This window comes from Uloborus diversus, chromosome 1, assembly GCF_026930045.1.
Source record: "Uloborus diversus isolate 005 chromosome 1, Udiv.v.3.1, whole genome shotgun sequence".
NCBI classification, from domain to species: Eukaryota; Metazoa; Arthropoda; class Arachnida; order Araneae; family Uloboridae; genus Uloborus; species Uloborus diversus.
In genome coordinates, this window is record NC_072731.1 from 165,284,373 (window position 1) to 165,297,814 (window position 13,442).

The following is a 13,442-nucleotide window of genomic DNA, read 5'->3' on the forward strand; positions in this document are numbered from 1 at the left end:
TACATTCGAAATATTTAAGTTAAGAGTTTTAACGACACCAATTTCACGTTTCTATGTAGATTAGAAGTAAATCAATTTAAATATTAACAAGGCTGGAATGTATTAAAATGTCCGTACAAATTATTTTTTCAAACGCAAATTTCTCAAAATGTCAATTTAAAAAACCTTTTTCATTTCATGTTTCTTCCGGAAGTTCACTTTTTAGAGTTAGACTATATACCTACAGTTTTCCGTTTAAAGCAAGTTTATAAATCCTTTTTTTTTTTTTTTTTTTTTTGCATTTTTATTTGAATTGAATTTATTAAGCAATTTGTTTTTCAGTTTATTGACAATTTTACTTCAACAGCCTATTCTATGTGAAGTCTTCTACATTTTGATTGAGTATACAAGAACTTCAGTCTTCACTTGGATGTTTTTAGAAGGATGTCATTTGCACACGAGTGTGGTTGTCGTGTTTCCAAAAGACATCAAATTTATCTACTTTTATACTGTTGGATGGGGTGAGTTTTAAACTCCTCTTAATTGTCTCTTTCAATTACGTAATACAGGATATCCGAAAGCCGCTTGGAGCTTTTAAAAAATATACCAGCATGGACTGTGGAGCAGTTTGTGCTACAGGTTTCATATTCATTCCTTCATATCATCAATGCTAGCAATGCAACACATTTTGAGAGAAATTAACAAAAAAAAAAAGGAAATCGTGAACCAGTGAAAGATTCTTGTGGACATGAGATGACATGAGTACTGTTTAGACGTGGTTCGAGTAACTAATGATAAAGGCATTGAACTCTGGCAATGAAAGGTACGGCTTTCAGTTTAATAAACTGATTGAACACTTCACATGACGTTTGTTTTTCTTACTCTGACGGTTACCTACTGTCCGATGTTTTAACGCGAAACCTTACTTGGATTTGCGCATGCGTCAGGCTTCTGATTTTATCAAAACAGGAGTGATAGCAAGAAGGAAGTAACGAGCAAGCAAAAACTGAATGCGTCCGGAAAGTACGGTTCCTTAAACCATCACCCCTTCTCAATTGAAACCATTTGCAGCTATAAGTCGCGGATTTCGAAAACAGACAATATAAACACATTTTTTTATGATTATTTTTTTTTATTTTGCGATGATATAAAAAGTTCATAAGCTTGTATTATGGGACAAACCGCATATTCACACGACTATTCATTTTTCTATGATTTTTTTTAAATGTGTCAAGGACTTTTCGGACATGATGTATATCGCGCTTGTTTGATTATTTTTTAATAGATATTCAAGCAAAAGGGTCATTTGACTGTCTGGGCCAATCAATCAGAAAGTAGATTTTGCCTTTACGACCTCTGAGGTCAAAGGAAGGACAATACGCAATCTTCTTGATTGATAAAAAAAGAAACTTGCTGTTCTTCGTACAAATTCAGTTTAGCATTTCCAATAATTAGGAATTTTGCAACTCAGAAATTTCAACATTGATGATATCTATCTTGAAGCCGGATGTCCAGCTTTATTAGGTTCTTTTGAGAAAGAAATGGACAAAGCAATGATATTTCCAATGCTTTGATTAGATATTAAATGCAATTTAAAAGTGTGATACGTTATTATACATATATTGTTAAACATTTGGAACTTTCATTCTTAAAATCCAACTGATTGTGTTCAAGTTTGGTTTGAAACTAATCTGAAACATGGGAAAAGTTCTGACAATTCATCTGGGAATTTTAGCTTCATGAATATTCATTAATGAATATTATCTAGAGTAATCTACTTACAGTAATATAATTCAATTATCTTTTACAAGCACAAGAATCTGTCAATGTCTCCTCTTACATGTTTCCTAAAAGTGAACTTTCAATTGCTGATTCATTTGCGTTTATATGACTAATCAGTAATTTTCAAACTTAGGAATTTCACCACTTGAAGGAGTTATAATTCGTTTCAGTTGTTGTAATGCAATTTTAAAATATAAGGAAATAACGCTTTCCGAAACAAACCTAGTAATTTCAAAACAATCTTAAACCTTTTATTAGTACAATTATATATGCATGTATTAAACGTTACTAAAATATTCTACAACAATTAATTTTCTAATTAGATGTCTTAAATGTTTCATATATATTTAAACGTAATTACCCCATGTGTCCAGAAACAGAAATTAAATTTTACACAGAACTCTTTAGTTCACAAAAACACTATGGAAACATTTAAATTGGTAATATTCAACCAGCAAATTTTGCACTGAAAAATGTTTTAAAAATATTTTGTTATGTAAAGACGATTTCTCGACGTTAAAAACTTTTAAACCAACCTCAACTAAGTACTTATTCATTTTTCCCTTAAATCAGAAGTGCTACATTGCATTCAAATTCTAAAACTCTTCGTACAATTGAAGCATTATGGTCAAATACATAACCAGTAAACCTACTCAACTCATGTGCCACAAATTATGAATTTCACAAACGAAACCCTAAAATATAGTTACAACACTTATACTGAAATATAAAGGAAAGCCATTTATAACTTTTAAAATAGGGCAAAAAAAATATTTTGCTGAAATTAAGATACACATTTATCAGAAAAAAGATACAATCGTAATTATGAATAAAAGTACAAATTTCAACTATAGTTTTAATATTTAGACAAATGGGGGTTCCACAGTTTGCTTGCTAACGTCCATCAATCCCGGTAGCTGTGCAACCGTATTGGTTTTGTAAATCCTCTGTTAGGAAGAATGACATTTAAATACGCGTTACAATTAGAGCAAAATGAATATCCAACGGCCCTCCCCCCCCCCCCTTAAAAGATATAATTTAACTAAATATTTCATTTTACAGTATTAAAACCAGATCCCAAAGGGAAAAAAGAACTTGATGAAAATCCGCTTAAACAAAATTTAAATTAAAAAAACGCTTTGAAGAACACCTAATCCTTAGAGTTCCAACTAACTTGTACCAAATTTCATAGCTGGAAGTGTTACACTTGAGCATAGAAAAACTGAAGAAGTCGTTTTCAGATTCGTGGTCTCTAGTATCATTTTGCGCTTAAGCTAGGGACTTGAATTGAATTTCGGTTAGGTCTTCTGCTGAAATAAACCCTTATATCTCCTGTTCTAATAAATTGAGAACCTTGGAACACACTTCAGTTCATATAGAAAAAATATTTTTTTTAGCTGACATAGAATGTTAACGTGGGATGGGAAATCTCTCTTCCCCTTTATAGATGATTTGTACGATTGGTTACAAAAAAAAAAAAAAAAATTAAAACAAAAACGCTTCGAGGTACGAAAAATTAGGACCCGAAGTAGATGTGTACTAATTTTCAAGGTTGCAGGTACTATGGGTTCTCCTGGAAGTGAGACGGTCGTTGACATGATTCTAAAATTGCATTTACAATACTTCCATATAAAGGTTCATATTTTGATGTAAGAGACATTAGGCTTGCACCAGAAAATTTTGCACATTTTGATCGTGAACAACATTTTTTTTAATAAGACCCTTTTCTAGTGGATTATTATGATTATATGTTTGTTTTATAAGAAAAGTAATAATTTATTTATTATTTTTGAGAAAATAATGCACATCAAAGTTTGCAGTTATTTTAAACTTTTTTTCTTCTTTGAAACAATAATTTCTTGTAAGCTGTAAAATTTTCAGCACATTTCCCATATTTTGTAATCTTGGTACTACAGTGCTGACGTCCAGCAATTGCCTAAAAATCATCTTTTGCTATCACATTTTAAAAAATTTTGTTATTTTTGACACTTATCGAGCAAAATCTGAGGACCTTACTTCTTCACGTTTTTACGACTTTTTATTCATAAAAATTTCTTTCAAAAATAATAATAACATAAATAATTTTTTCTAAATCCAAACTTTTCATTCATATACAGAAAAGTTTGGATTTAATGAAACATATAACCTGTTAGTTACAAGCCTTCCATTAGTCACTTTTACATTGGCTCTAAAGTATAGCCATGTGATATGTAATTGGTAATCAATAACTATGCATGATTTCATATCAAAGATAGGGGTATAATGATGAAACTTGAAGGTAAAAATAATTTTTAGCTAACTATCATTTGTTTCACTTTATTGATGAGTTTTAAGGACAGCAATATCAAGTTCCCAAATATAGTGCTGTTGTTTTTCCTGTGCGTGTATGATTTAGTAAAGTAACAATTTATTTACTGATTTCTTGATAGACGAATAGTATGCATTGAATCTATAGTACAACACAAAAATCGTTCAACTTTCTTCTTATTTAATATTAGAGATTGTAAAAACTGCTGTTAAGTTTAGAAACCCAGCATTCGAAGTACAGGAAATCCTGTTCCACCGTCTTAAGCTTTTTTTTTTTTTTTTTTTTTTCAGTTAGTTCTTCGTTATCGAATTGTTAATAACCTTTTATTGTGATTATAACGATGATAATTATACACACAAAAATAAATAATATTACTACCATATTTCAGGGATATGGTATACCAAACATTTACCTGTAGTGCAACATAAGTGTTTGCGCTACCTCGGCTGGATCATAGTTTATTTCGAGCTCATAAAGTATAAAGTCTTTAAGTAAAGTCTACCGAACCTTACCTTTAGCGCGGCATATGTTTCGCGTTACCTCGACTGTGTATAGTTTAACTCGACTTCATAAACAGAAGTTCTCTAATTAGTTTTGTTTGTCTGATCACTTTTAATACGCTCACTTCACATACATCGAATCAGGTTTTAATGATATTGTGAGATACAAAAAAGCCTAGATACCGGTTTTTTGTGTGATCTCTTCCGCACTTCAAGCACATGACCACACGTTAACAATACGTAGCGAAAATTTACCTATGTTAAATTCTACAGACCTTTCAAGTAACCCTAATACTGAAACTTTGCTTTTGTTTATCCTTTATTATAGGTATTTTGATGCATGTATTGATGATAATCTTGTTTTAGCGCAAAAGATGCTTTCTGTAGAGAAAAAAAGGATCTTCATAAAGAAAATCTTTGAAGATCACTTAAAATCTGCATTCTAAAAGCATTAAGTTGGAGAAAAATTCTTAGCAATGAAAAACCTTTCAAACGAAAACAAATGTACGGTTTTGCTGGCAAATATGATTAGTTTACATGGAAACACATAATAGAAATCTTAAGCAAGAGCTTTTCGTCAGAAACGAATATTTTTTACTTTTGCGCTCTTCATTTTTTCTTTAAAAAGTCGTAGAATCTTGTTTAGGCTTCACCTCTGAATTCATTTTAGAATTCTAAACCTTCCTTACCTGGAATGAACTATTGCTTTGTTACGTTAATATTCTTTTTTTTCCTTCTTAAGAATATAAGAATACTTTCGAGTCTGTTTGCAAAAAATTATTTCGTCAAAAATCGTTAATGTGTTATATCCATAAATACATTTTTTAAAATAATTTTCACGATTGTAGCCATTGTTATAATGCCACGGTATATTGCCACGGCATAATGCGGTATAATGCCACGTACAATATAATAAACATGAATTTATAAGTTTTTCTCTTTGGGAAAATCGCAAAGTCAATGTTCAATGTAAGAAAAAAAAATAGTCCTTCGAATGCTGGTTTTTACAAACTGGAATATTGTGAGCAACGAAAAAATAGTTTTTTCTTTCTCATAAAGTGTTTATAAAAGGCTGATAATTTAAATATTTTACTTCTATAAATGAAAATTGAAATGGTTTCTTAAATTGTATTTATCAGTAACGTAGAAATATTTTAATGCCTTCTTATTTGCAGCATTTTTTATGCAAATATCTGTCCCGAGTACTATCAGTATCAATGTTTTTACACTCAAATCATATGCTTCAATATAGTGACAGTGTTATTCATTCCTGATTTTGATTCTTTTGCAATATATTTAATGTATTGTATCTTATACATTTTTATACAAAAGTTTTAGTTTGTTTCAATCGAAAAGTGAAAATTTATTTGAAATTTTGATTTCTATTAATATGAAAAATTCCAACTTCATATAGAATTATACATAAAAACCAAAAACATAACTATTAAAACCTGATTTTTACATTTAAACGTGTTGAAAAATTAAATTGCCTTTGACTGTTGTTCTTGGCTTTTAATGATTTCTAGCGATTCTAATTTCAAACCATTTTTAGGACTACCAATTATCTTGGTGGCATTGTGGTCATCTGTTATGGCGTCAAAATATCCCAAAACCATGTAAGTGATTATATGCATTTATTTAATCACTTTATCATATTGCATTTTTGGTCATAGTTAACATTTACGATTATTTCATGGCTCTGATTTTAAAATTATATTTTTCCGTATGAGTAGCATTTCTCTGAGCAATATTGTCTTGGGGGAATGTTATTTTCAAACTATGGATGGGATAATATTGAAGTTTGTGTTTATACAACTTGGAGCTTCTTTACATGGGTATTTTTTTATTTTAGAAATTATTATTCCGAATGAGCGCAACATATTTTATTAGTATATACCCAAAGATAACATTGGTTCCTTTATACTTGTATCTTGTATGTATAGTATTTTAAAGTATTCTAGAGGAAAAAATATGTTATTTTTGGGACATTTATTTAGTAACGGAAATCTTCATTTTACTTATTTGCATGTAATAGTATGTTTTTTATTGTAACAGCAAAGGAAAAAAAATAGTGCCTATAAATATGTTGATAAAATAAGTAAATTTTCGAATGAAGTTAACAACAAACGCTTACCAATCTAACGGCTGAAAAAGAAAAGCATAAAACTTTAAAAACAACGTAAATTATTCTAGTTATACTCAAATATTCAATATTTCTTATCACATTAAGAAAAAAATACCATTCTAAAAAGCATTTTTGTTTTCAATTCAAAGTATTACTTTGAGAATCTGTACTACTTACAGCCTAAGTAAAATAGTTAGGGATTTTATAGTATTGAACAAAATAATATTTTTCTTGTTTTAAAGCTTAGATGAGGGAAAAAAAGTGAAACGTAATATTTGTCTGTTTTCCTTTTCTTTTTTTTTTCCATCTGACTTTCATAAAAGAATCTTTAGCTTCCATATCTACTCAGTGCATAAAATGGCCTGCTTGCAAAAATATACTCAAGTACGCAAAACTATTTGTGACAAGGTTTTTCATGCGATATGTTTTGGTGCTATAGGCAGAGACTGAGGCCACTAAATTCCATTTACATATTGGCTTATTAATTGGAAGATGTCCAAATGTTATATGCATGTGTTAAGTGCATATGTACTGAATTATGCGTGATAATTACCTAAAAATGAAAAAATATCTTTGTTTTCTAGTTGCTGGTGGGGTTACGCTTTAAGTCCTTATTTTTGGGTACTTGAGGGGCCAAGAATGTGCATTATTGCAGTAAGTATACTTCATTACATATTTATATCAATCTAAGTATTTAACTAAGCAGTTAATTGCTTTAACTATTTCCCTTAAAAGATATTTTGAATGAATGATTCAGCAACTAATCAGTCAGTTTTGATAAGCTCTGCAGTAGTTTAATTTTTGACAAAAATAATATTTTACATTTAGTTTTGTCATATGTACGCATATTATCCTTATTAAAGAAAATTTGGAAACCCCTAATGCATACTTAAGAAATATATGTCAGGGAACACCATCTGATATCGACCGAATATCTCAGTGAAATATAACACATTGAAGGTTCATTGAGATAACAGTGGTAAAAAAGTTGATCTCAAACGATGAAACTACAGTCATTCTATTTATACAGCAGTCTATTTTCTTGGAAACAGTTACAAACATTATAAAAAAAGCAAACTATACCATTAACACTATCGTTACCCGTGTTGGCAACAAGGTGAGATTTAAACCATTTCGGTTAACAAATTCGGCAAGAAATTACAAGTTTTATGGAAACATTTCTTAACTTATCGATATGTCAAAACCGCCAAAACCAGTTGTGAACTGGGAAAATCGTACAACGAAAAATTCCATTAGAAACTTTTTTTTTTGGCGACCGGCGTGTAGCAAATGCAGTCAAACTACAAAAATATCTGTAATAGTGCTCTGTTGACTTCCAAGTAACTATCAAGTAAAGATGCTTTTAAACTAGTTTAAAACTATACTGTCGTCTGCTAAAAGCTCTTTTTTTTAATAATTATTCTGTCTCGACACCTATATCACTGTGAAGCAGTACTGCTCAACACAAGTTGCGCTAGCGCTATAATAGAGGAAAAAAAACTTTATAATGGCAGAGTTTTCCCGCCATATATAAGTTCCTTAAATGTTCACTATGGCTCTTGATTGACTTAACGAAGCTTTAGCCATTCCACAAAATCCTTTTTCTAGCAAGCTACGGACGTTTTTCAATGTCCCACTGCAGCGCTAGATATGTAGTGATATTAGTAGTTCAGAAGGATCTGCTCAAATAATACATGAATGAAGATGGTGCAATCATTTTGAGTTTTTTTTTTCTTTTTTTTTCTTGAGTATAATCTTGAAATTTTTATGAGCTTTGCACAAAAAGAGTGCGTTGATTTTATCGGACTTCTCTAAACTTAATGACTTAAATATTTGATATATTTTGAGGATGGATTTTTTAAAAAATGTCTTTTTTTCATTTTTACAGATCAATTTTATGATATTATTAAATATTGTATTCATCGTACTTGTGAAAGTGAAAGTTAATACTCCAAGTGAGCTTCAACAAATAAGGTAAGTATTCCACTGTGTAATAGACTGGTAGAGAAAATTCAGCTAGTAAACCTGAAGATTTGATGGCACAGGGGGTCGTAAAAATGAAAGAGAAAAGAAAATGAGAGAAGGAAAGAAAAGAAAACATATTGCTCCGTCTATACCGTGTGAAACAATAATATTTGTTTCGATAATTTAAATTAAGAATACAGGATTGTGGCAATTAATTGGGAAATGCGTTTTTCTTCAAAAAATCAGTTCCACTTAAGTTTTTATTGAATACATTTGAAACTAATAATTAATATGACCTCCTCGAGACTTAATAACATCTCAGGCTTGTTTTGGCATAAGATGTACTAGACTGGCATATATAAATTTAATTTAAACGTCTTTATACCATATGTCAATAACAGACGAAATTAGCTTTTCTATCATAGTACTGTCAAGCTTATGAAGACGTTTTTTAACAATAGCCCAAAAATTTTCAATCGGATTTAAGTCTGGTAAGTTTCCCGGCCAATCCAGTACAGTAAGTTTGTTTTTAGAGCAGAAATTGACAATTCGCTTCTATGTGTGGCATCGCGCGCCGTCTTGTTGAAAAACGCCATCTACAAAGTTTAGACATAGTTCGAAGCACATTTTGTGTCAATATCGATTCGTAGCTGACACTGTTCATCATTCCTTCTACGGGAACAAGGGATTCTATCCCTGAAGCGCAGAAATAACCCCACAACATCTTTTTGATCGGATACTTGGGTGCTTGATTAATGTGGTGCAGACGAAGATTTTCTCCTTTGCTCCTTTTCAAGAATCTGTATCTTAATTCCTGAACCACAAAATGTGTTTCGTCAGAAAACAAAACCTCTTCTAAATCCTTCTCAGTCCATGTTCTGTATTTCCATGCTCATTCTAACCTTTTTTTCTTAATGCGAGGCGTGAGAAGCAGCTTCTTCTACAGTAGACGTGCTCTCCGCCCGCGGTCTAAAAGCCTGTATTTTCACTGTTGAAATGTGCAATGTTAACACCAGCTGCCACCATGCACTTGGACAGATCAGAACTAGTTAATCGAGGATTCATAACACTTATTCGATGTAAACTTTTGTCTCCACGAGCCGATTTTGATCTGTTTCGGCCGCATTTTCCAATACGGTTGGTTCCAGCATTTCCTGTTGTCTTAAACCTCTGTCATATCCTCCCGACACTTGATTTACTCACTCCACATATTTTGCCTATTTCTTCTAACGTTTTAGAAGTGTGTTCTTTAAATGCAATCACTTTAGCACGTGTTTCAGGGTGATATCCATGACCCTAATTTCTCCTACAACAATCGAGCAACTAACACTGCCAACGTTTAGCCACTTGGTGGAAGAATTTATATGCCTGCTACTTACCTGATGCGTACAAACAGCTTCTAGTTTGACAATAACTGCCATTTGAATTCTGAGCTGAATTTGAGTGCTTATTCGTTCGCTTACGTATAATAAAGTGAAAAAAATAACATTTCCCAATTAATTGCCACAATACTGTAGAAATGTATTAGAGTGGGTTTTCGATGTTTTGATTTGATTATTGATTTTTTACTTTTCTCACCAGCGGTAACGTCATTATGTTGGTTTATTGCACAGAATACAAGGTTTTCCCCTGGTTTAAATGTTATCAGGAAGAAATTGCCTCATGTTACTAAAAAACCTTAACAGAAGTGATTTTTTCTTTGAGTATTTAGATTACTTGATGTACCTCTAAATGTTTCAACAACGAATATGAAATTTTTTTTTTTTACTTTAAGAGAAACAGTTTCTAAAAACAGAGTATTTAACCTACAAAGAAACTCTCATAATATTAAATATTTTTCTCCATAACAAAGAAAGTTTACTGTTTAGGACATTGAGTTCGAAGTTAAGACCTGAATTTACTAAATCAAAACTGCAAGTAGCCTTTAATCATGAATAAGTATTAACATTCAGTAAATAAAAAATAAAATAAATAAGATCATTAACTCTATTATCACTGTACTTCAGAAAAAGAAGAAGCAATTATTATTAAAAGGAAGCAGAACTTAAAAAAAATTTTATAATAACCTATTCTTACAGTACTTAAAACTAAAGAAACTATTTACAAAATGATTTGAGTATGCGAATGCAACCCGTCATGCAGACTTTTACATATTAAAGTTAATAAAAAAAATTCCGTTTTTAAAAACTAGTATAAAATATAAATTAGTTAATTTAATATCATAAAGTAGTCTTTGGCTCCATCAATACCTCCCCCCCCCTTTCCCCCTTCTTTTGATCTTTGATTTTGAGAAGTCGTAGATGATCAAACGGATTCATACGTGAATTTGCTTCCGTACATGCACACTCTTTTCGTAATGAAAACCGATTTACAGCCAGAGAGTAACGAAGTTGAATGTAGTCGGCTATGCAGCGAGGGCGGGACGTGGGGAGGGTCGAAATCAGCACCTGAACGGTGCCTTTTAAGTTCCTAATACGGTATTTTATGAACGTAAATAGACTGTTCAGACCCTCCACCCCAAAGAAGTTAAATATTCTGAACTCGCTTGCGGTTAAGCTTACCTGTATGAGAAATTCGATGTAGAGTTAGCTAAGCACTCTGAGAGTCAAACAAAAGATTTGAATTGACGCAAAAAAAGGCTTTAACACCTTCTCAGTTACATTTCAACTTGTATGTCATATTAATAATATTGTTTAGTGTTGGTTTAATTCAGCGTGATGTTACACAAGTGCGCACATTGAGACAATTTAATTATCTTCTGGGGGCGCATTTTGTAAATAATTAGAATGAAAGCTTTAAGTTTCTAAAGGGTTAAAACTTCTGAAACCCTTATTTAAACTTTCTTGGAATCGAAAGTGAAAGAAATTATTCTTAAATAATTGAACATTGCCTGACACATTGCACCCTCTTTCCGCTATAATGTGTTTCTTATGGAGCGATTTTTGCTGTCTTAAAATGGGTATACGCCATCTAATAGCAGAAAAAGAGTCACCACAAACGCATTTAACGCTGAATGACTTATTTTTTTCTGTAATCTTACTTTTAAAATAACTTATATAAAACTAAAATAAAAAAGGGCTGCTCTTTCATCATCATTTTCAGTAATTTTTTGCACAACAGCTACGCATGCAAATGAAAAAAAAAGAAAGTCACACGAATCTCTTGATTAAGTTTGTGTTCAAAATATGATATTCTCGCAGTGAGAATATGTCTTTTGCTAATAAATTTGTTTCTATTTTTAAATGATCTTAAAAAACCGGTCTGTAAGATTCAATATTTTATCAATGTCATAAAAGCTAGAAAACTATGAAGCACTTACTTGCACAAACGGATGTTTTCTTTAACAAATATGCTTAAAAATTATATTGATGCTTGTTTTTTAATGTACTTTTTAGTTTTACCAGGTTAAAACTTATAAGTACACAACATTAATAGTATCGCATGAAACAAAATTTAAAAAAAATGGACAACATATTATTAATCCACGGAACTAATAAAAGAATTAACTTAACCCCAAATATGTTATAAAAGCAATACTTATTTAAAAAATTCAATGCTTTGTCATAACATAAGATAAATTGTAATGGTAGCTTAACGTCCCACAGAGAAATTCCCATAAGATTAAAAAATGCTTAACCTTTACCTAGAAGCATTTTTGAAGCAACATTACTGAATTTCTTTTTTCATCACTCATTTTTAATTATTTCGCCTTAATTACTGTCATACCAAAAGCCTGATAGTTTAGCCGTTCAATATCAAGGAAGGAAATATCTTATTATATTTCAATATCCTAAGTTTGGTATTTTAGAGAGATTTCCCAAATCTTTAATTAAAATTGTCTCTCCCCTAACGAGAATTTATTGAATGACATTTACTCCCACATATAATTTAGCACCGACTGTGTGAATGCAACCTGGTTTGCTGATGCTCGTTTATTTGCGCTCCTTTCAAAGTTCATTTGATGATAACTTTAGTGAAGCCATTCTAGTATATGAAGTAGAACAGGGGGCGTATTCATAGAAATAAAATACGTAGAGAAAAGTCTGATTTTTTTTTTTTAAACCTTTGAGATAGGTTATAGATTGAAGCAGATTTGCACTTTTATGTCCGAATCATTTGATTTAAAACTATAAAAAAAATTATTTTGTGAAATAGTACAATGATATAAAAATATCATTAAAATGATTAAAATTAATTTAACTGCCTGTCTTTTGCTCAATGTATAAATGAATCATGATATATGGCATACATTTTTGCTTAATTCTCGAAAAATTAAAATTTGGCATAAAATTCTTATGTATCCTGACGTAAGGAACCATTTTGTATCACGATAAGAACTATAAACGATCTAAAAAAATTCTTTTATTCAAAAAAATAATAATTTGTACCTTTTGCGGGCGCACAGTGGTTCAGGGGCGGAAAAAATAGCCATTTTTAAGTTTTAAGATAAAAAATATTTCATGCCGTAATTACTTAGCCCTTGAGTTGTAGTAACTTACTCCAAAAGAATTTTTTGAGAGATTGTTGAACAATTGCGTTTTTATTTTTTTCGGACGTACGACGTATACTTCAGTTTTAATTCATTCAATCAATAAGGAGGACTAAAATTTAATAAAAGTCATTTCTGATTAGTTTTTCACACTTATAGGATGCATATTACATCGTAGTTAAAAATTAAAAATTTATCAAAATTAAAAACTACATGAAATAAAAAAACATTATTTTTTTAAAAATATAATGAAGAGTGTTGTGGAATATACTTTTATCGCGGTTTCCGGTGGGT

At 30.9% G+C, this 13,442-nt stretch overlaps 1 protein-coding gene across 1 annotated transcript in view; it reads left to right on the forward strand.

Annotated features, from left to right (window-relative positions):
* Positions 1-13,442, forward strand: part of LOC129216854 (PDF receptor-like) — a 172,838-nt gene that overhangs the window by 35,765 nt on the left and 123,631 nt on the right. Inside the window, exons 6-9 of the mRNA XM_054851071.1 lie at positions 322-500; positions 6,122-6,185; positions 7,279-7,348; positions 8,583-8,668. Coding sequence (XP_054707046.1) covers positions 322-500; positions 6,122-6,185; positions 7,279-7,348; positions 8,583-8,668 — 399 coding nt within the window. The remainder of the gene's footprint in view (positions 1-321; positions 501-6,121; positions 6,186-7,278; positions 7,349-8,582; positions 8,669-13,442) is intronic.